Source organism: Aspergillus multicolor, assembly GCF_047715735.1.
Source record: "Aspergillus multicolor strain CBS 133.54 unplaced genomic scaffold BDW74scaffold_42, whole genome shotgun sequence".
NCBI lineage: Eukaryota > Fungi > Ascomycota > Eurotiomycetes > Eurotiales > Aspergillaceae > Aspergillus > Aspergillus multicolor.
In genome coordinates, this window is record NW_027395993.1 from 185,447 (window position 1) to 208,397 (window position 22,951).

The following is a 22,951-nucleotide window of genomic DNA, read 5'->3' on the forward strand; positions in this document are numbered from 1 at the left end:
GTACCGTAAAGCGCGTATCAAGAGGCTGAACGTATGCAGTAGAAAACGATCGCAGTAGTAAAGTAAAGAAGACTTGGAGTTGAGGCACGAGACGATACCTAGAGGTAGATACCTTGGGAAAGGCCGTCAAGCTCAAGAACGTGAACTAGGGCAGAAATAACGAAGGAAGAGCGATGGGAAGAAAAAGAAAGTTTAGTAGATCCAAGCAGGAGAAGGAGAAATGGACGGTGGATGGGGAGAGATGAAACGCAGAGCTGGAAGCCTTATTGGAAGCAAGAGATCATCGGCTCATGACAGCTGATTGAGCAGCTGGACGGGCCAGTGAGGAGCTCAGTATCAGCGTAGAGACACTAGGTTGACCCAAAGGCGAGCCCAGGACCATGTTCGAGAAGCTGTTGACATTAACTGTTTTACCATCTTTCCTTCATTTCATTTAAAATTGCATGACACAGTTAGCCACAGTACCCAGCCAGCCCACAGTTAGACTACTATGGTACTGAGTTACCTCTTGCCTGGCCATGTCCTCCTCTGTCATGTATGTACAAGGCCTACCACACAGGATTCTGCTGAATACATCAACAAAACGGTAAAATTGTTAAAAAATAAAATTGCCAAAAGGTGAATACTGACGGCGATTATCAAACGGTTCCACTGGGGAATACAGGCCACTAGCAAAAGAACGGCTCCAACCCCTCCCGAACGTTCGAGCCCGGCGCGCTGAAGATTGTTCCTCATATTAAAAATTACTGCTTAATCTAACGGCCGAGCAGAGTCCCTGGGACGGGATCTGTAACAGAAGAATGGGGCAAATCAGCGACGAGTTTCGATTCTGCATCCCTCAAGCTGCAACGCGCTCTAACTAAACTGATGCATCTTAGATCTCAGCGTTATGTCCGGTAGTATGTGCTTGCCTGCAGTGACGGAGATTTTGGAGTAATCACTGTAGTAAACAGCAAGACTGAGGCCGAACAAGCAAGACAGCAGTCAGCAGCAGGGCTTGGTTTCCCGTCTAAATCGTAGATCGGCGGAAGTGCCGAGGAACGCTGAAAAGGACGAAGAATAATTAGAAACGAAACAGACGCGGCAGGCAAGAAAGAACAGAGAAGCAGAGAGAAACATGGTTCTCTGGCGTGGAGACCGGGTGGGGAGGCCGGACGGGGCTGACGTTGTTCAACGGCGTCAGATCCTAAACTGGCGACACGCTATAATAATAGCCAGCATTAACAGCGCATCGGCCGACACGGGAAGAGTACGGAGTTCCATCACGACTGCTATGTAGAAGCTCCATCGCGGCAGTTGGCCACTCCCAGCCTCGGACCCTTCCCATTTGCCCTTCTTGGTGAAGGTGGTGTCTAACGGCTGTGGGATCGGCCAGCCAATGCAGTCCTTGACTACTGCTTGGCCATGACGATGGATCTGTTCAACGGCTACGAACCCAAACCCCAGAGGGAAAGTATCGGCATCGACAATATCGCTAGCAGTCGCGCTAACCGGGATCCGGGGTCTATTTTAGCGACTGTTCGCCTTCGTTCACGGTCCAACTGCAGCTCGCGACTTGTCTACCGTCTGTTGTATGTATGCACCTAATAAGCTAGCAGCCTAGCAGCAACTTATCTTAATGACGAGGAGCCTGACCGCCACCGCCGTCTTCTAAAAATGCTCGGATAATCGTCACGATCTCTGGTGGCGGAGATGGCCTGCGGAACCAGTTTACTACTCGACCCTCCAAGTTCAGCCTGAGAGAGTCGCACCCGACGCTATAGGAAATGGCGGTGATGAATTAATAATAGGCCAGGGAGCTCTCTGTCATTTTCATTTCATCCAAAAATGATGCATCCACCCTCTCTATTATTGCTCTCGTGTCGGGTCTGGACGCCAGGCGCCAAACTGGCCGGTTTGCATGGTGGAGTTATTCATCAAAGTCGAACACGGCGGCCGACGAACAAGCTTGGGCTCGATTATCATCATCACCATTATTATTGACAACAACTCAGCCAGCGGAGTTTAGGCCATTCCGAAGTATGACGGGAAGACCCTAGCAGCGACCACGCGCTATGTTTCTTCTTCAGTGTAAATTCTCCGACTCCCCAGGGCTGGGTTTCGAGGGTCTTACTGATTTCGTCCTAGTCTGTACCACACTGCTCGGGTGGGTTTGGTGAACTGCACCTCTTGCTGTCAAAGGGACAAGGGCATCTCGTGTTCGTAGACGCTGGTTTGTCCGCTGCTCGTCCTACAATTTATGGACCTTACTTCCATCCCGCAGTAGTAACAGGGTGCGCAGCAAACCCATTCCGTGCTCAGACACGCCCCTTCGGTGTTAAGAGTTCCTCGGGTAGACGAACCCAGAGCTTGGAAAGCGATCTGCCTGGTCATCTCGATTATACCACAGCGTAGCCAGTCCGTGCTGAGTTTGCCGAGAACGATTCTTATTGCAGATAATTATAATAAAGGGCCAAGTCAAACAGTCAAAGCGTCCAACAAAGCCAAGTCACCTCGGGATCAGCCAACGGCTCGGTGGCTTCGAGGTCGGATTTACAAAGCAGCCCAGCTCGTAGACTGCGGACATGCGTACTCGGTAGATACTCTTGCGAGCGACTATCAATTCGGAGGCCACTTGCTGTGCAGAAGTGTATCTACTACTCCTTGAACCCACTGGATAATCTTCACTTAGGCCCATAATACAGAACAGAAGTGGCCCAAGACATGGACCACCACTTGCCGCCGCGTTTGCGCTTGTTTTCTTGTCAGATCTAGAACGTTGGTCGATAAGCTGTCCGGTGGTTCAGTTTTGCTGTGACGCGCAATCTGTCGGTTCCTGTAAGGCCCTCCTGGTGGAAATTGCGAATGGTTTCCTTTGCACCGGGCAAAACTAGGGATACTAATCTATGTGATTCCTCTCATGTATGACCAAGTCCGTCTTCAGGAGAGGGCGATAATCATGATTATTGCGGAGAAAGTTGGCAGGTCTTCGTTCGAACGACGGGGCTGACAGGCGGGAAGAAAGGCAGCCTGAAACACTCGTTCTGCAAGATTTCTGATTACCCAGGGACAGGTGGGGAAATTGTGGCTTGCCTTAGCGCAAGTCTGCTCTTTGATTGGGTCTGAGCTCTCAAGCCCCGGACTGGAACGGGGTCGGTGGGAACTGTCAACGCCAGCTCCATGGGTCCGCCAAACGCCGCTCAACAATTTATAAGAGACTTGGGATGGGAATAAGATTATTAGGACTTAGGAGTGTCTAAAATGCTTGGATTTTGCAGAAGAATGCAATCGTGTCTTCGCCGGATCTCGACCGTATCAACTTGCAAAGGGGCCCAGTGGGTTTGAGTGTTGGACTCCGTAGTAGTACGTCGACGCACACCCCGGTCGACCAAACCGACGCTGGATGGAGATGTCTTTCGGACGCCTTCCTCGTCTCGGGTTGTCCGCTCACCTGTGCGCTGAGGCGACTTCGAGCTTTTCAAGTAGGTTCCGCAGTTTGCGAACGCAAACACCAGATTGTCCGACCCGGCGCGACGTACCACCTGCAGGATCGAAGCTCGTGAGAGCCATGGAGAAGCAAGTCACCGCCGGATAGATCAATTCGCGAGAATGCTCTATCTAAGAGGCCGCCCTCGCACTTTCCTTGCGTGTACGTCGGCTGCGAAGCCCGGGAGGGCTCGATACATTATGGAGAGCAAGTCAGTATTAGGATTCTCCCAGCTAATTTGAGATCCCCTGGCCAGCTGTCGTCGACTCGTCGCTTGCTAGTGATATCATACGGTTGAGGAACAGTAAGTATTAAATGGCGGTGGGTAACTGTCCCGGGCCTAGAACATGCGTTCCCTAACCGGCTTCTGTGCGGCAGTTCAAACTTCGTGTTCCTGGTCGGTAATCAAGATGCATGGTGCTTGGAAAATCGTCCGCCTGCGGGAGAGCACATCAGAATCGTAAAGTGAGAGATTCACCATGGACAGCTGGAGCTAAGATCTCAGCCCTTGGTCAAGAGCGCACAGCATAACTCTGCCGTCTTACCCTCGGGGAGGTTCTTAAGGAACTGCGGGAGGCGTTGGAGTCTTGATCGGAAATCAGCTTTCTGATTCGCCAATCTGGCCCTTCCTCGTGTTTCAGGTCCGAAGCTTTGAGCCACGGAAAAGTCCGTCTTAAGGTACGGGAGTTTGATCACCGTCTCCCGCAGCGAGACTCGACTCCTTGATACTGAGGCCTGGAGGAAGGGACGGAAGAATTGAAAAAGACAGAAAGGGCTTTGCTAGGAAGGAGCTGAGCCTGACCGGGGGCTATGTTCAAACTTCTGCGACGTTTGACTTGAAAGTTTCAAGATAGGCGATGGGGGTCCTGTGGGTCGGCGACAGGGATACCGCTGCTAATGCTCGCTCTATCCCTGGCTCGCAGCACTGATCATCGCTAACGAATGCCCGTCATTGCTGCCGCCGAGCTCCCCCTCAACTACTACTCATAGTCTCGACTTCTCAAGTTGAAGGCTCAATCCTACCGATGGCTTGCGCCCGATTCCAACACCTCGGCCTCTCTCTTTGTCTCCTGTATCTGGCAGTCACTTTGGCTTGCTGCTTAGGTCCTCTTATGCACTGCGGATGAGGCTGAAGCCTCTCGTTCGTTCATTCGGTTCCTCGCCCCCGTGAGGCGAAGGATCAGATTGGGTACAAATCTACAACCCATGGCCATGACTCAGTTCGGCCCCGTATTGACACCCTACTCCGTACGGAGTGCAGTGGCAGTGATGTAATAACGGCAACCTCGCCTCTACGGCTCGCAATAATCTGCATTTTGCTGTGCTGTGCTGGCGACGAACTGGGGTTTACCCTGCAACTCAATCTCTAGGCGTCAACCCGCGATGCGGCGAGATCTTGATTTTTCCATGACAATGCTTATTATCCAATCAACAGAATCCGGGGCCGCTGCATAACACACGCAATTGAAGGGATCCTGGCGTACTGCACATGCCGTCAGTGCCTCCGACGTAGGTGGAAGCGGCCGATCGGCGCTTACGGTCTACGACAGCCCATGGCATACAGCCCATGGCATACAGCCCATGGCATACAGCCCATGGCATACAGCCCATGGCATACAGCCCATGGCATAAAGCCTTGAAAAGCTAGGTTAAAAGACTTTCAACTTCCAAGAAGATCACGATGCCCAACCAAGTGCGGTTATATTGACTTGGGCACTTCCAGGGTACAGAATAATGACCAGAAATGAGCAGCTTACGCGGATGGCCGTAGCAATCAGGTTCAGGACAGAGGCTGTGGAGTGCGAGGGGCCCAACCGTCATCATCCCCTTTTGCGATCTCTGGGCCGAGGGTTCATGGAATCATTCATGGATGGTTCCAGCCGGGCATGGCCGAGTGGGTCAATCGTGATTACTTCAGTTTGGAAGAGAGACAGGCGAAATATGATCACTTAATTATCAACCAAGCAGCCAAAACATGTTTTGTCTAATCACCTAGCGGGACTCCATATACTTGCTGCCAAGGCCCTCCTCGTGTTCTTTTGCCGTCTCGGCAACGCTCCGTGCGATGTTGTTGTTTCAATGTTTGATTATTGATAGGGTAGTAATCCAGATTGCGTGGATCGAGGCGATCGCCCTAGCCAACTTAATCAGACTGAGACCGAGATCCTGCGCGATATTACCATCGGTTATCGATACGATGCAATGGATTGCCCCTCCTTCGCCTTGGCCGTTGAAGTCTATTACTGCCTACCACGCTGCATGGCCTTGAACTCAATGCACTGCTTTGACCAGGTCTCCCATGTTGGTTGACCCCCTAGGGCTGCAAGCGATCGTCTCCGAAACTGCACTTGCATCCCTTCCGCGCCTTTGTGTCCTTCTAGGTCAACCGCCAGCGTCCTCACACTGGTTATCAACTTTTCGTGGAGTGCCAGGCGCCTGCCCTGCAGATCATGATGGGATCAGGCCATCACCTCATTGCAGCGCCAATTGTATCACTCATCTAACGAAATTCAAATGACTGAGGCACTCTTGGCTGTCCAGGGCATATCTAACCCCTCCACTGCAGGCCTCGCCGAGGATGAAACAGCTGGATGTGGGGATCCCGTTAGTGCTGGAGGAAGGACCACGGTAATCATCCCCATGAGACATTACTCCTCATTGCACGGTTGCTGGGTCTAATCTCTGGAACCAGTTCATAAAAGCCGGCCTTGGTCGAGACCGGTCTTATAATTTCGCTTCAAGGCAGTCGCACTTGACAACATCGCAGTCGACGGTCCGGATCTCTGCGGGATACCATGTCCGCGATATCTATGGAGTCGTCAGATACTGTCATATCCAAAAATGAACGAATGACGTCCAGATGCAGGTGAGGAGCATTGAAAACGCCACCAACGCCGAGGCTGCGAAGCTGCTGGCGTGGGCAGGGAAGCTGAGTTGCTGAGGGGAAGCGACTCCAAATCTCGCGTCTAATTTGTTCGAAACCTCCCGTGTTAGACTGCCCTGGGACCGAGTGAGGCGCTGCGTATCAAATCCTAGGCCTCCTCCCATTCGCCCCCAAATCCCCCGGCAGCATGAAATGACCCCCCATCGATCTTAAAGCGCCGACGAACGGCCGAAACCTCGAAGCTCGGACTTTGTCTGGCGAAAACTCCTACTGCATACCAAATTGCTTGCAAGTGGGGATGCGGCTGCCTCCGAATCCTTTGACATCATCACTGTTCATGATCGGACGTCCATGTTTGCTGAGCACCAGCGGGACATTGACCAATGTCCCCAAGTGCAGTAGCATACCAATCCAAGGAAACGACATCTTCTGAAATTTGCTTGATGGTGTCATAATGTGTGTGCTACAACTGGTCATAGACCAGGAAACGCCTTGGTAGGATATACATCGACAGGAGTCATTTACTGCGCAGAGAGTAGTCCATTGTAGTGACCAGAATTGCATTCTCTGTTCTGTGTCATATTGTGAAGAGGTTATGGGCGATAGAACTTGTTGACAGGAGTTATCTCCTGCCTCTTTGTCCAGAGTCGCAGGTCACCAAGATTGCTACTGCCTTTGTTATCCACAATCATTGTTGTGTCTGAAACCTGAACACCGACCAACATCCATAAAAGAACTACCATCAATTCTTCTTTACAATGCCTAAAATTATCCTTCGCTACAAATAACTCTGGCAGGCCCTTTGACCGTTCCACATACTTTCTTCAGACTATTCATATCTTGAGACATTCAAAGCTTCGCCATGTCTGCCATCAGCATGACAATGCGAGAGATCCCTGCTCTCAAAGAATTCTTATCCACAAAAGACAGTCGCCATAATCTTTATATCTCCAGACGTCGATGCATCGCAGCAATGCCTCCAATTACACATTCACAACGAAGTCCCCGCTTTTGCTCCTACCAAGTCACTGCAATTTATCTCAAGTCGGATTTCCAGACCGCAACGCTGCGCGTAGCATATCCTGGAACAAGATCAAAGTATGGCAAGCTCAAGCTCAAGCTCGAAGAAGGTTGTATCTATTGGCGCAAATAATGGAAAAGGGAAAGACGAAAAGGATGGAGTAAGTTGAACCCTACCCAAGACATAGCATGCAGTGTTCCCTGACCTTGTCCAGAGTCGAACTTGCGTACGGTCTCAGTGGGATGACAATTACCCGGCGCTCATGACCAGAGACTTCAAGAACCCTGGCAAACTCAGCTACAGGAACGCCGTTATGGTCATGCTTGTCCATACTCTACTGCTGGTGTTTTGGATGGCCGAAGTAACAGACCGTCATACAAAAGCGAGCAGGTTGAAAAAGCCAAGCTTGCTCAGCATTTTTCAAGATTTGGTTGATTTCTACTGGCACGGAAATAGGAGCGTGGAAACTGACGAAAATTGTATGAAGGCTCTCTGGGGTGTGTTGCTTAAGACATCATGCAGTAGGTACGCTAAGTCGACTGACGAGCTGGATTGCCGAACTTTTGTGAGGTTATTCTTTGAACAGCTCGAGGTCAATATTCGTGCGGCAGATCCCAAGAGAGTTGCGGAACTGGAAGATTATTTCAAGGTCAAGCGCGTCATTTACCATACTTGTCCAAAGTGCAAGCATGCGGAATCAAAAGAGGACAAGCAATTCCTCTTGACCTCCCAGTACGAAGATACAACTACTGACCTACCTCTGTATGAAGTCCACGAAGCGATTGATGTTCACCTGAAGAGTGGAGCAACCGAGTCCGTTTCGAGGACGTGTGGGAAATGTGACACAGTCACCAAGGATTCCAAGCACACCACCACCAAACTCAGCCATCTTCCTGAGGTCCTTTTCATTCGAGCCAATCATGTCAAGAATAACAAGGATGGTACTCAAAAGCTGAACGGCAGACTCGACCTGAAAGAACACTTAACAATTCCAGGCAAAATGCAATCGGACCCCAAAGCACAAGATATCAAGTACGAGCTCTATTCCATGGTATTCACTTACTGCAAAGTTGCTCCTGTCGCTCCCAAGGATGAACACAATGTGTGCGTTGTCAAGCAGCCTACAGGCACATGGGCCAGGGTCAGCAAGGGTCAGGTGTCACCGGATCTTACGCTAGACCAGGTGCTGAGTACGTTCACAAACACCGTTCAACTACCCGTGTTGCTTGCTTATCGGCAGCTTCCGCTCAGTGGAGACCCTCCGAAGAACTTCGAGATGCGTGTTTTCTTAGAGCAAGGAATCACCATTAACTCAGACTCAGGTCTAGTTCAATACAACTTTGGTAAGCTTCTCGAGCTTCCCAGGGACAAGAAGCTTATCGAGTTGGGCCGCGGCAAGAAGGTCCAACCCGCCACATTTGCTGTGACGTTTACCTCCAAAGATACTGGAGAGGTTTGGGAAGGCACGGGGATCATCAAGCTCAAAAGGCGAGAGCATGATGATGGAGGTGATGGGAATGGTGGAGATCGAGATGGAGGTGGGGGAAAGAAAGCAAAGCCGGGTAATTCTGCTAGTAAAGGGGCTGGCGCTGGCAGCGGAGCTGGAACTGGAGCTGGCAAAGGAAGTGGTGCTGGCAAAGCCAATGGTGGTGGCGGGGCCGGCAAAGCTGCTGATGTCGGTCAAGCTGCTGCTGCTGTGAGTCCTGCTGTGACAACTCCAAAGCCGGGCAAGGCACCATCGGCATCAGGTGGTGGTGAATCTGCCAATGCAGGCCTGTAGTGCTACAACGGCATCGACGAGGCCAGAGCCGAGCAAGGTACCATCAGTGGCCCTAAGCAGGCAGCTGGGCGAGCTGGCTCTCAAATAGTGCACCAAAGCCTTCAAGCGCTGCATGGTCAGTCAGAGGGAATGGAGATGGCCGGGCTTGACTTCCGCCGGCAGCCCTATTTCTACTGCTCGTGGTGATCGTGAACCGGGGCAGGCAGGGAAACGCAAGCGAAGTAACCTGGGAGAGGAATGTATGGCCAGGCGGCTTGAATGTTGAGGCTTCTTCTGTACATATTAGTTCTGCTGTTCTTGTTTTGTATTGGGTTAATGGATCTATAGAATAGAATCATATGCAGTGCTACTTCGTATAATAAGAAGTTAATAATAACAAGAGATGCCGGGATAAGGCTTCAGGCACAAGCTTCTGATTGGCCAATCCGAATATCAAAGCCCCGCATAGCATCTTATCATAAACCACCCCGCCCTGATTTTCTATTCTCAGTCACAGTCGAACTAACTTCATTCCATTCTCCTCCAGACCGTATCCAATTGCCTGTACGTGATGATCCCGTCGTTCTGCAGCTTAGACCATATCCTGGAGTCGTACGGCGTCCATGACTTGAGATCATCAAATCGAGATCCGCTCCCCGCACCCCAACAACTGCCATCTCATTCCATTTGCTTTGATTATCCTTGTCATTACTTCGACTAACTACTGCCTTTTAGAAATCCCATTCAAATCTGTCATAGCTAGCTCCTGTTACGCCTTCTTCACCATATACCCGCACCAATTCAAGTCTCGAACAGTTTACTCCCCGGGCCCTCCGCTTCGCATCGACCGCCAGGCCAGGCCTTTAGACCCATACGAAAATGTCCTTCCTACCAACACCAGCCGACATCCCAATTGCAATAACCACCCCGTCCACATCATCCCCCTCCGCTGAACCCCGCCTGCACTCAGAGCGCCGCATAACCCCAACATGGACCGTCGAAGTAGTCAAGTCAAAGCTCGAGACCATGACCGGCATCCCACCCAGCAGCCAACGGCTCCGCCTCAAGACCCCCGGCCGCGCAGAACAGTGGCTTGATGGAGATGACACGACGATCGGGGAGTGGGGTTTGCTGAGGGGAAGCGAGATTGAGGTACGGCCAGCGCGCGCCTCCGATAAAGGGTGGCACTGTTCTAATTGATGATTTGTATAGGTCCACGATACACGCCCACAAGCGGCACGGGTGAACTACACCGACCTCTCCTCCGTGGAGAAATATGTCCTTCCCACCGAGGCCTACGAGAGCTTGCCGAATTCGGTCCTGGCGTGGAAAAAGAACCAGAAGCTGGGCCGGTTCGATCCGAATGCGCTTTTGCCGGTTGAGGCGATGGCTGAGCAGACGAGGAAGGATAGGGAGGAGGTTGATAAGCGCGGTAGGTGCCCTGCTTTCCGTTAGCTTCTACGGTTCGCGGTGCTAACATTGCTGCGATACAGGCATTTCTGTAACAAGCCGGGCAATCATCCTTCCCTCTTCACCGCCCCATATTCGCCGCGGCACGATCCGCTTTGTCGGCTCTGTTCCCGCAATCCCGGTTCCCGGTGTTGACGTGGACACCGTTGACGCCTCTGCGTTGCCCATTTGGGTTGGGATCGAGCTCGACGAGCCGACGGGGAAGAACGACGGAAGCGTCAATGGGAGGCGATACTTTACATGCCCGAATAAGAGCGGTGTCTTTGTGAAACCGGAGAAGGTGCAGGTCGGAGATTTCCCGCCGTTAGGGTTAGATGATGAGTTAGATGAGGGTATGGAGGAAATATAGTACAGAAGTTCGATTGAGGCAATCATCATTAAACGTGTGCCATGTCCCCTTGCCTTTGTGAACCCCACTAGCTTGCGCTGTCGAAAATGCGTACAAGGTAGAATGCTTGAAGATTATGACTTTGATAGATAGATACACCAACACCGTACCGGGGTAACATGAAAACATCGCTAAAACCAAAATAGGCGGAACAGTGTCCAGACTACATCAAGATGGTCAGACACTTTGGAATGTGGCACATTACGGTATGCAAAAAATGATGGGTGTTAAGCCGATGAGGCCGGGTGAGAAATAAAGGGGCATGGAGGATGATAATCGCTTCTCCATATCAGGCAGTGACCTTCTGCTTTCCCTTAGGTCTACCCTTGCCGGCCGTAGCTCTCTGCCCCTTGGGGCGTGCTGGTGGAGTATTTGACTCGCCATCAAGCGCATCGGTTTTGGAGGCAGAGCCAGGAGTATCGTCACCATCTGCCGAGCTAGGAACACAGCCTTGTGTAAAGAACAAACGGGCGTCTTTATTGTATGTATTGGCGAAACTATAGTAATTGCCTAAGAGAATTAGCGATGTGCCTAAATTAGTGTGATGAACAGGACTCACCTCGAGGGACTTGAAAGACGCATCCTTTGCCAGCACTAAATTGGACGCCAGAGATATCTACTAGCACTCGCCCATTAACAACATAGAATATCATATGCATTTTCTTTGCATTTTTGGGTTTCTTGACTCCGCCCGGGGGTAGTTCGACGATGCCTGAGCCGATGAAGGGAGAGCTCAGAAGCTTAGCGAACCTAAATGATGCGCCTTTGACGTCCCGAGTCTCAATACCTGATGGGGCGTATGCAATGTCTATGGTCTGTTAGTTTGGTTGATTGGTGGTTAACGCAGGGGGGGCACGTGCCTAATACTTCTTCCTCGTCTAGAGCCGTTTGTGTTTCGTTGTCCCATTTCCGGATATAACCGTGTAAAACACCTCCTTTCTCTTCGTAAGGGTCGCGGTATTGCTCATCCTCGGAGTCGCTTTCAACCTTGCCTTTTCTCGAATTTGATTTCTTGACCCTCCGCTTCTTCTTTTTCTCCGGCTCTAGCTCTTCGGTCCGGATAATCTCCTTAATCTTCGAGAGTGGGAATCGCTGTCCCTCGGCTGCCTCCTCGTCACCATATACACAGCGCTCATTCTTCCAGTAGGCCAGTGGTCTGACGGATACACGTCCAGATCGGGTGTGCGTGGCAGATGGATCTGTAGGGGCTTCACGCTTGAGGATATATAGGCTCCGGTGTTTGAGTGGACCAGTCCGATTGATATGGTTCTCTACCACCTTGTCCAGCTCGGGGTCACCTGAAGAGCCCGAGATCTGACGCTTTGGCGCAGATATCTTGGCCTTCTTCTGCGGCCGTTGATCTTGGCTGTCATCCGTGGGTTGGGGTTGGGTTTTGGGCGGTCGTCCGGCGCGCTTTCGTTTCTGTGTTGAGTTGCGTTCCTCTGCCGCATCTTGTGATGCGCTGGTTGATACTGTTTTCGCGGCCCCTGCCGGTTTGCGACCCCTTCTTGACCCTATGCGCTTCTCGGGCGCAGGTATCCGGGGCGGTTCTTCTTCAGCGCTGTTGTCCTCAGGTCCCTCTGAGTGGTCACCCATCATTGTATCTTCAACGACATTGAAGCCACCAACAAAGCCGCTATGATCAAACGAGTCTCCATTCTCATCGGCGTTGGCGTCACTGTCGGAATAGTTGATCTGCGGTTGCTTTTCTACCTGTTTCAACCCCCTGGCGCGCGTAGGGTGTGAGTGCTCTAGTGAAGGCGTGGCGTTGATGGAACGGTCGGTAAGAGGGGACAGGTCCCGTCGCGCGTCTCTTCGCACGCTCCTGCCGTCAGACGGGCTAGACGATGGTAGATCGCGCTGTGGGCTCTGGGACGAGCGCAGACCGGGAGTCCTGCGCGGAGATCCGGTCATGCCGGACTTTGATGGCGATCGTGCAATGGGCCGGGGAAGACGAGGCGTACGTGAACCGTTGACGCCGTTGAGGAAGTCCGCGGGGCCGGGGCCGTTGCCTTCGGTGATCAGTTTCGTTGCCTTGGTGTATTGGGGAGACATACCCTCGTCAATGGACATATCGGAACCTATTGACTCGCTATTGTCGAAGCCATTCTCTTGCACGGGCGATTTTTCTGGTGATGAGAATATTCCGTCGACTTCCTCCATTCCATATTCATCCCGCTTGCCCTCCGCAAGGGTGATGCCTGTGCGTCTGTTGATAGTTAGTCAGTCGCGCCCCAAGGCTCTACGGACAAGCATTATGGTATGAGAATATACCTTCCAGCTTTCCCGACATTCGAGTAATCGAAGTCGCGAGCCTTCAATGAGGCCCGAGGAGCCATTATTGCGATAAGTCAATGTGGTCTCCGCGGCTGGTCTTCACGGATGTCGTGGGTGGCAAGCTTGGTTTCGATCGCCGGCTAGTCCTACGGACCGAAAATTCGGTATGGATGGTCGTCTAAAGAGATATATTGAGTGAGAATTGAGCTTGGAGAGAAAAGAAGCTGGAGGGGACTTGGAATCATGACACGCGGAGGGCGCTAGTCCAAAACGGTTCAAGACGCGTTCCGCACTCGACAGCATGTATTCACCTGTTCTTTCAATTTCCCTATGTTTTTTTTGTTTTTGTTTTTGCTGCCGTCTTGCTAGCATTTTGTTCGCCGGCTGCTCTGAGGCTACAGGACTGTCACTCGATGGATTGGGTGAAAATGTCATGAATGCAAGTGATCGCAACAGACAATAACCCGCTATATTTTGTCCACGACCTGTCCTGGACTTCTTCATCTTTGAAAAGAGAAACAACACCCAATCCAATCAACCGAGCTGTTCAAGTCAAATCCTGGGAGTACATTAAACCGTGCATATCAATCATCAGAACTGGTTACGGAGTAGAATGTGCTTGTTAGAAGGAGCTCGCAGTTTGATGCAGCCCCGGCCCCTCAGGTGGTCAAGAGTCGGGGAGTTGCTCCAGTCCTACCTCAATATACTACCCGAACTAACCATTGATCGTTCGCGTGTGATTGGTCGATGGTGAAGCGCTAGCCCCCTTTGGGCTAGCACAGAGCGTATGGAGTAAACTTCAAATGGGTCAAGCGTACTACTATTTCATGAGTCCATGACTGAACGGCGGCTGGACAGGGTTCAAAGTCATAAACCTCACCATCTGCTCCGTTGCCTGCCGCTCGTCTATAATATTACCATATAACTTCATTAAATTCTGAGTGAGTCATAAACGGGTCGATAGCTCAGTTTGGTAGAGCAAGCGGCTGCAGTTTAATGTTCTCCGCTAGGTCCTGCGTTCGAGTCGCGGTCGGCCCTTGTATTGATCTTTTTTGGTTATTTTATTACTCTGTACATCGCTGTGGTAGAATCATGGCGCTGGCTGGCGCGGATGCCGGGGATGCCGGGCGGGGGGCCGCGTAGCGCGGCTATGCGACTAGTAGCCGGCAATAATAACGCTTGCTTAGGCGTCAGTGCGTCACTGCTCTAGACATATGCATAACCATGTCCAAGTTCTCTAGAGTCTAGACATTATTAATGATATATTTAATAGCTAGGTTTCTAGGCTGTGCAGTATACACGTCTTTTGATACTGAAACCTGACTCATAACAATATTTGGTCATGGTCTATATAAATAGCATGGACACCTCGACAGGTAAAGTTCAATTATGTAAGTCCAGACAGTGTGGTGTACATATGTATCACCTGCGTCCTATTACATGTCGTCAGTAGTGGTCGTCAGTCCGCCATATATTTCTTTATATCTCCTTTGAACCTCGTTGTAGGGTATCTTGTGTTGTTCCGATTCCTGTTTTCAGGGAGCCAGCCAACCAAGCCTTTAAGTGGAACGCGCTTCGCGCGACGCGTCTTCCTAGACGACCATCCCTACATCGTCTACTTTCAGTTGATTTCTTTAATATGACCCAACTCAGCTCAATCCTAAAGTCACCTCATCAAGATCGTATATCATCCGTCGAAATGGAGGAAGCCAAGTCAATCAGCCCAAATCCCGCCGCGATCGACCCATCCATACTTCCCCCAAGCATAGACAAACCGCGGCTGCTTGCCGGCGAATCCTACGCACACTTCTCACCCACCCCGCCAGCGATCTCTATCCAAACAACGACTACAGATACAGAATCAGACTATCTCATCCTTGGCGTCGATGAAGCCGGTCGCGGCCCCGTCCTAGGGCCAATGGTCTACAGCGCCTTCTACCTCCCCAGTTCCCTGCATCACTCGCTCCTCTCAAAAGAATACAGCTTCGACGACAGTAAAGTCCTTACCGCGGGCGTGAGGGCGAATCTCATGCGCATTCTTTGCACAAAAGGCTCGTCACTCCACGAATCATGCGGGTGGGCGACAAAGCTCCTTTCCGCGCGGGATATATCGTCAGGGATGATGCGGCCTGCAGCAGGCGCTTATAACCTGAATGCGCAAGCAATGGATGCAACGATCGAGTTAATCAGAGGCGTGGTGGAAGACAAGAAACTGAATGTGCGCGAGGTCTATATCGACACGGTTGGGAATCCGGCGAATTACCAGAAGAAGCTGGAAATGGTGTTTCCATCGCTGAGGATCACGGTCGCGAAGAAGGCGGACTCGCTGTACCCTTGCGTTAGCGCAGCGAGTGTGGTGGCGAAGGTTACGAGAGACGTCGCCCTGGAGGTGTGTTATGAGATTTTCAAGGAGGTCGGAGGGGAGGGTGACGGTTGGGGGAGTGGGTATCCATCGGATTCTAAGTGTGTGGGTTGGTTAAGGAATAATATGGACCCTATCTTTGGGTGGGGGAATGAGTGTCGCTTCAGTTGGGGGACGGCCAAAGAGATGCTCGAGGTCAAGGGCGGAGAGAAGGTTGACTGGCCAGTTGAGGAGGACAATACGCAGCTTATGGATTTTCTGCTGGCGGCTGGTGGTACGCCTAGAGGCCCGGATCAGGAACTCCGTGAGTGGTTTGGAAAGAAGACCGCGGAAGTTCTATGAACCTCCATGTAGATACACGAAATGATATATTATATGCGGTGGTTTCCACATGGACTACAAGTCACTTTTTCAATCCATAATGATTGAGCACTAGATACTTACCATAAAGATGTATTATAAGGCGTCAAGATAATTGTCGGGTATCTGCTATATTAAAATGACATTCCAATCCACACGCCCACTTTGAAGGAAATCATAGCGTAGCTGTCGAAAAGTAGTAGTTGTCCCATAGATATTCGTAATCCTCAACAATACTGCCCAGGAGGTCAAGAAGTGGCTTTCCTTTCATCTTATTCGTGATTCCTTTCAGTGTAGATCTACCAAAGTCAGTATGTCGGTGTTCAATTTCCGGAACAACAACGTACTTTGTGATGTTTTCATAGAATGCCCCCCTCATCAGCCACCAGCCCATCGACCAGCCCCTCTTCTTCAGCTCCTCTCTCTCGAGACCGGTCAGTCCGCGGAGTCCCCCAGCAACTCTCTCTCGGAAGTCGGCCTTGGCCAACTGCCGACATCCGTATTCCATCCCAAAGCCGATCAACCAAGGCCTCCAGCTTCGATAATCCTTATTCCATTTCTGAAGCGCCAGAGTGTAAATAACCGGCCGGAGAATATGCATAACTTCTGCTAATTGGCCCTGGCCATTTACCCTGTGCAGAAGAGCTTTCGGAGGCTTGATATCGTCCGCTGTCAAAACTTTAGAGATGAGGTAGTTCGAAACATCGTTCGCGTCGGGTAGAGAAGGAAGCGAAAGCCCAGTACGAGGCATGGTCCAGTTAAGGTCGGAGGGCCCTTCACTGACCGGAGACTCCATCCCATTCCAGTCTCCCTCATTTTCTTCCGATGATCTAGGGTCTATTTCTCGCTCAGGTAGTGGTGGGCTAACTAGCGGGCGCGAGTTCGTGAGGCGCAGTAGGAATAGGCGACAAATCGCCTTCAGGATCTCGATGAAAACGACAACGCGCCAACGGACCTTCTCGCCGCGGCGTCGCGCGACCATTTCCCATAGCAGCTCCGTGTATTGTATGGTTTGGAGCGTGAGTGCTACTTTTCGATATAAAAGTGACTGTGATAGCCAGTACTTGGTATAACGGGTATGCGGAGTAGGCGTTGGTCGACGTATGGTTGGCGGTAGATTGGATATGACTTTGGATATCAAAGAGTCATGATACAGCGACAATAACTGAACACCTGAATGAACTGGGCTCTTGATTAATCGCGCACTCGGAAAGGTCGGCGCAAACCACTTACCACATTCAGAAGGTATTTCTGAGTCGCGATAGCGTCCTAGTGAGATAAGTATCAGTTTTTGATCGAGCGTGATATCGATATGACTGACCTGGGATAATGTATGTCAATGACCTGAGCGCCGACTCAACCTGTCCTATTGAGCTGGCATTCTTGGTCACGAAGTCCTCATACAGTGGCAGCCACTTGGACGGCTGCAGGAGGATAGCGGTAACCGGATTTCTAGACATCCAGGCGGCTTCCATACCGGGATAAGTGTAGACGCATTTGAAGGTTCCCGGATACGCAATAAGAATCGGAAGCTACGGACAAGTGATTTGGTCAGATATGAGATGTTGCAGACAGGAGTGGTGAATTCCGGGGTGCGAGCGACAGCACGTGTCGTACCTAGGTGTGCCAAGCAACGATACCTACGGTAAATGCCGAGGTAGGTGCTCCGTAAGTTTACTCCGTACAGAGGGTTTACTCCGTCCGGAACCTACGAGGTACAACAAATTGCCTTCCAAGAGCTGTTACTGACATAGGTGTCAAGGGGGTTTCTGGGCCTTACCGGCTGGAATCTCAACGCCAGTCTACCGTACGGCAAGACATATATCTTTACAATTCCTCCATGAAAGAGCTATACAATACTATCTGCTCTCCAGCCTACATATAACCAAGGGAGACTTATTTATTTGAATGGTTATTTTGTGCATTTATTACATACAGCCCGTGAAAATAATCATGATCCATAGTAATTGGCGCCATTGGAATAATAGAACATGTCCACGATTAGGAAATGGTACTGGGAGGGGGGCGGACTACAACCAAAATCCAAAAGTACTTTTTTCATGGTTTTGATAGAGACCATGACCATGCCCGAAACATGAAAAAGAACACCGAGACAGACAAAATCGTATTATATGCAGGCCAGAGGGTGTATTATAGTGAGACCAAGAGCCATCGGCCATCGGCCATCGGTCACTCATCTGCGAATTTCCATAGCCCACCGGGACGCAATGCTTCTCGATAGCGCTCCTGCACCTTCTCCCTTTCCAATCTGTGGGCACCCTCGCGATCCTCCTCTATTTCCTGTGTACCCGGCATTTCTGTGCGCCAGAACCCAGGGGGTGTGCCCGGTCGGTGGTGTTGATGCCTGTGCTTACCAAACCGGTTGGCAAAAACCCTGGCTTTTGCCTCAACTAGAAGATTATCACGGGCCTCAGAGCTAAGCATGTCCACGTTCTTGTCCTCCCCCAGGAATTCTCCTAGTATCTCACGGTCACACATTGCTCTGCCAGAAGCATCCGCGGGGATGCCAAAACGTACCATGGCAGAGAATTTCTCCCCGCAGCAACCAGGACGCGTGCAGCCACTGGCGCATTTGCGCTCGTCCCTTTTCCGAATAACCGTGTCATAGGCGTAGTCTAAGCCATTGTTATATTCTGGATTTATCTTGAAGTGCTCGAGGCCGAGTCGCTGAGGCGGGCGGGCTCTGTAAGGCTCGTCATCGGGCAATGCTTCGAGCTGGCCCAGGTATTCTGACTGCTGCTGTAATTTATCACATGAACTCTCGCGCATAGTGGGCTTAGGGCTACCCCGCAAGAAATTTGAGGTTGCCGGTAATATAACGGGCGTAGCTTCCAGTTCGCTGCCAGTCGTCATTGAGCTACCTCTTACACTCGACTGTAAACCACAGTTCGGAGTGACTGCACAAACATTAGTAGCCACCTTGGACTGCAACGCTCGGCTTGCTGGCGTTCCTTCGAGAAGGTTCGATAATCGATGCTCCTTTGACAGGTCTCGCGCGTGATCGCTTTGGGGTGATTTGTTTTTTCTTCTCCAAGATACTGGCAGGTTTTCATCGCCATCTTCTGTTATCGAAGATATCCTCGCTATGGCGCCTATGGCCCTTGTCCGGGGGGATTCTGCTCCTTGCCCAGTGCTTGGGCTCCGTGAGTTGCCGTCGACAGGTCGAAGCATGCTCAACATGCGATTATTCCTCCTATCTGTACGTTGGGAACTGGGCGCATGTTGCCCCGATGCCAGTCGCAAGCCATTTTGGTAATATTTGGGAGTGGCACTGTAACCTTGATCACTGTAGAATCGAATTCTTTTCGTGGGAGTAACGACAGTGTCACCGATGTCATCAAGATCCTGAGTTCCAGGCGGCCCAGGCGGTCCAGGCTGATGCCGACCAGCCATCAGAGGGCTAGATGACAAAGTCTCACTTTTGATCATGATGGGATGGGTTGCGCCTCCTTTCCCTGCACTTTCAACGGTCCAATTGTCAATCAACTCCGTCCGCCTTACAGCAGAGCGCTTTCGTTTCGGTTGTTCAACCGATGCAGTTGCATTAGCACCACTTATAGGCGGTAATTCCTCTGTTGAGGAGTCTGATGGCGTGGACAACAATCCTAAGCCATTCCCTTGCAGTCGACTATCGGTCGAACTTTTGTGCTGATTCCTAGTGATGGTGCCGTCTTGTTCCGGTACAGCCACGGTTGTAGCCAGTGCCGTTTCTCCAAATGAGACGTTTGCTTTGTCCCTGGCTGGGTCTTTCTGGGGATTGGCTATTGAGCATGGCGATCCAAGAAGCACCGGTGAGTCAGTTGGACTTACTGAGAGTTGCTGGCGCTTGACAAGCTTAGTATCAAGCGCGGACGCAGATCCTGGACGGAGAAGCGCTTTCAAGCGGGTTACCTTGTTTTTATGGCGTTTAACTAAGTCTCTGAGATTTCCTGAGGCTTGAATGATTATTGCAGCTTGCCCGTACAGCTCGATATATTTGTCGCTTATTCTTCTCAAGTCCACAGTGTCAACAGCTGAAAATTCCTTGTTCCCAAGGACGCGCCCCGGCTCATAAGTCTCGTCTAATCGAAGCGCGCTTTCAGCGGCGTCTTCGGCTTCTTTCAAATTGGCCTCGTCTTGTCGTAGTTCTTCTCGTAGAAGGCAGACCTCGTGCCTTAACATGTCTACTTCGGCCGCCGCCCTCTGGTGAGCCTCTTCGGCAATCGTGGCTTTCCACTCAGCATCTTTGACGCGCGCGTTGTATGCCGCGATTTCTGCATTGATATCCGAGTAAGCAGTGTCGAAATGATTTTTTAAGTCCTGGGTGAGGGATAAGTGAAGTTTAGGTAGGATCTCCATTCGGGAGGCTAATGAAGGAAATATTATCAAAGAGCGAATTCTCGAGTCTCAAACTGATGAGGCTTGTACACATAAACGCGTGAAGACTGGTATTGTCGCGTACCTCGATGCTTATTGATAAGCATACCTGTACTGATAACGACAATCGAAGCGTTTTGAGTACTCTTCCACTGTCTTTGACCATGGACGCCACAAAATGGCCAAACGGCATCATGACGAGCTATATCAGTCTCCACCGCCGAAAAGATTGCGCATAACTCAACCCGGATCACAGGTCGATTTCATAACGTCTTTGAGCAATGAGATCTTGCTCCATATCCTTTCTTTCCTGCCATTACCGGATCTTCTAACTTGCCAAAGGTCTGAATTCCATTAATAGGCTGTCGCGAAGTATAACTCACATTTCGTTACAGGTTGTCATACCGCTTCCGGGCACTGGCTGTGGATTCTGAGATCTGGAAGCGACAGTACTTCACAAAATGGGTACGCCCCCGCGCACGACTCTTAGCGAGCTCCCGACGCACTTCTCTCCCACCATCCAGGATCGAGTATTCTCCTAGAGTATCGACATGGTTGGACCATAATCATCTGGATAAGAAGGATGGAGACACAAATTGGAAGCGACAGTACCAGCTGAGGCATAATTGGTCCAAAGGTGCTTGCCGAGTGACCCGGGTTCAGATATCCCAGCGCAGACCGCCAATGCTAGTCACACTTTGTGCTGGATATGTATTTACAGCGGACTCTTGTGAAGGACTTCGGGTGTGGTCTGTGGAGAGCCCGGGAACGTGCAAAGCAGCTCATGCTCTCGTGGCCGCGGGGTCGCAACCTTTGGCCGCCCCAACTGCACTGACTGCAACTTGCGGTCCGGAGAAGAATTGTATAGAGATCGCTATAGGGTTCGACGACGGCGTGCTCAGCGTATACAAACTGGACATGGTGAACTCGCGACTGATCATCCGTTCTTCACGGAATACATCTACTCAGGGTGCCGTCACGGCCATGGCCGCTTCATACCCTTACGTTATGGTTGTTTCCGAGCATATGCTGTTGTCGCTATACAAACTACCATCGGGAGTTGATGATCATGAATGGGGGAATGGAACCCATCTTATCGCATCTTTGAAGGCGGATAACATACTCGCACCAATCTCGCTTTCGGTTCGCCTTACAGGATCTGTGATCGTCGCTTCAATTATCTACAGCTTCCTCCACATTGGCTGCGGTTGGTCATTGGGGATCCAGGAAGTACATTTTGACAAAAATGGCCAGCAGACTGAATCACGACTCACCACAACCGTGGATACACAATATGGCGTGGGTTCAAATCGCTTGCCCCAGTCGACGAGCGTGCAGATCCCTGTATCTATAATGCCTACTATACTGCATCGAGATCCACCAACTTCGGTTTCATACTCGCACCCTTACCTCTTGACTTCACATGCGGACAATACGCTGACTGTGTTCCTTGTTGTATCGACTCCGAACAGATTATTTGTCAAGGGTGGGCGGAAACTATGGGGTCATACCTCGTCCGTTTCTGCGGCACAAGTAAGCGATCGGGGAAAGGCAGTTTCCGTGAGTTCTCACGGAGATGAGGTCCGAATATGGGAGCTTGAAACGTTAGTATCGTCTCTTGGTAGCCAACGAATGTTGCACGGCGATAGCAGCATTAAAGTCAAGCCTGAAACTCAACAGCGCATACGAGATTCTCAAGACCCAGACTTACTCTCTGGGCTGCTTCATCGGGACCACAGCCAGGCGGAATCGCCATCTGTTTCATTACCGCCCATAATGACGAAAGTGCGAGACTGCATAGGGTTTGATGACGAACGATTGCTTTTGCTCCGCGAGAAGGAATGCGGACCACAGCTTCTCGAGTTTTATGACTTCAGATGACCTGTAGAGAGTAGGATATGTTGGAGAGAGGCTCTGGATCTCGTCAAACATTTACAGTGTTTATAAAATGTAGATACCCGCTTCTTAGCAACACTGTTTATTCTGAATGTATCTGAAGGTTCTGAACCACCAAGGTAGATAGATCGCGGACGCCCTGGGGACCTTGGAAGATGATCAATAAAGCGCCAGTGCTTTGGCCAACATTCACCAATTTTTTGTCTTCTCTCTTGTACCGAATACTCCGTACTTTTTCATACATGACCTTGGCCATTGTCTACGAAATACCCGTCGCCTAGGTGCTGCCAGGAGCCGCATCTAATGTGCTCCTACACAAACGCCAGAAGTTGTCATCTGCTCGGTCTACTTCCTAAACTTGAAACAAGGCATAAGTAGATATATACATCGAAATAACCTATTTCTGCTGAACTGAGCTGGGCGAAGATTGCATCGACTCAGGTTTCTCCACGGGTGAAGCAGCGCCCGGACCGTTCCCAGAACCTCTGCAAACGCCAGTCGAGCAGCTGGACTCACTCTGATGTGTACCATGGGATGATGTTCTGGCGTCCGTTTGCTCCTTGCTGTTGGCAAAACGGCGTTTAACGGCGTCGGCCTTCCGAGCTCCGTGCAAGATGTTGACTGGGCTTGAGAAGAGGAAGGAGTGATAAGCATATTGAAGACTGAGTGAAAAAAAAAACATTTCTGTAAT

The 22,951-nt window shown here is 50.8% G+C and overlaps 7 protein-coding genes and 1 non-coding gene across 8 annotated transcripts; 5 read left to right on the forward strand and 3 right to left on the reverse strand.

The window, feature by feature from the left end:
- Positions 1-7,450: 7,450 nt before the first annotated feature.
- Positions 7,451-9,151, forward strand: BDW74DRAFT_183186 (uncharacterized protein; the record flags this gene model as incomplete). The annotated part of the gene is made up of 2 exons (XM_073730445.1): positions 7,451-7,531; positions 7,586-9,151. The coding sequence occupies 2 exons, from the start codon at positions 7,451-7,453 to the stop codon at positions 9,149-9,151; spliced, it is 1,647 nt and encodes a 548-aa protein (XP_073578773.1).
- Positions 9,152-9,656: 505 nt separating this feature from the next.
- Positions 9,657-10,979, forward strand: BDW74DRAFT_105469 (tubulin-folding cofactor B). Its single transcript, XM_073721606.1, has 4 exons — positions 9,657-9,694; positions 9,866-10,282; positions 10,343-10,562; positions 10,624-10,979. The coding sequence occupies exons 2-4, from the start codon at positions 10,010-10,012 to the stop codon at positions 10,947-10,949; spliced, it is 819 nt and encodes a 272-aa protein (XP_073578774.1). The 5' UTR covers positions 9,657-9,694; positions 9,866-10,009; the 3' UTR covers positions 10,950-10,979.
- Positions 10,945-13,442, reverse strand: BDW74DRAFT_162606 (Cupin domain protein). The gene is made up of 5 exons (XM_073725987.1): positions 13,263-13,442; positions 13,046-13,197; positions 11,849-13,000; positions 11,548-11,796; positions 10,945-11,498 (listed from the first exon to the last, which is right to left on the reverse strand). The coding sequence occupies exons 1-5, from the start codon at positions 13,325-13,327 to the stop codon at positions 11,278-11,280; spliced, it is 1,839 nt and encodes a 612-aa protein (XP_073578775.1). The 5' UTR covers positions 13,328-13,442; the 3' UTR covers positions 10,945-11,277.
- Positions 13,443-14,219: 777 nt separating this feature from the next.
- Positions 14,220-14,303, forward strand: BDW74DRAFT_t201. The gene has a single exon. It is a non-coding gene; the product is annotated as a tRNA-Cys (tRNA).
- Positions 14,304-14,964: 661 nt separating this feature from the next.
- Positions 14,965-15,969, forward strand: BDW74DRAFT_183189 (ribonuclease H2 catalytic subunit RNH201; the record flags this gene model as incomplete). The annotated part of the gene is made up of 1 exon (XM_073730446.1): positions 14,965-15,969. The coding sequence occupies one exon, from the start codon at positions 14,965-14,967 to the stop codon at positions 15,967-15,969; it is 1,005 nt and encodes a 334-aa protein (XP_073578776.1).
- A 96-nt stretch (positions 15,970-16,065) lies between these two features.
- On the reverse strand, positions 16,066-17,549 carry BDW74DRAFT_105477 (peroxisomal membrane protein PEX16). The gene is made up of 3 exons (XM_073721607.1): positions 17,309-17,549; positions 16,335-17,256; positions 16,066-16,286 (listed from the first exon to the last, which is right to left on the reverse strand). The coding sequence occupies exons 1-3, from the start codon at positions 17,460-17,462 to the stop codon at positions 16,163-16,165; spliced, it is 1,200 nt and encodes a 399-aa protein (XP_073578777.1). The 5' UTR covers positions 17,463-17,549; the 3' UTR covers positions 16,066-16,162.
- Positions 17,550-18,114: 565 nt separating this feature from the next.
- On the reverse strand, positions 18,115-19,313 carry BDW74DRAFT_162613 (SAE2 C-terminal domain-containing protein; the record flags this gene model as incomplete). The annotated part of the gene is made up of 1 exon (XM_073725988.1): positions 18,115-19,313. A coding segment is annotated over exon 1 (1,007 nt), but the record flags the coding sequence as incomplete, so codon positions are not given.
- A 1,229-nt stretch (positions 19,314-20,542) lies between these two features.
- BDW74DRAFT_188755 (WD domain protein) lies at positions 20,543-22,439 on the forward strand (the record flags this gene model as incomplete). Its single annotated transcript, XM_073731803.1, has 2 exons — positions 20,543-20,706; positions 20,760-22,439. 2 exons carry the CDS (start codon positions 20,543-20,545, stop codon positions 22,243-22,245), a joined length of 1,650 nt encoding a protein of 549 aa, XP_073578779.1. The 3' UTR covers positions 22,246-22,439.
- Between the last annotated feature and the right edge of the window lie 512 nt (positions 22,440-22,951).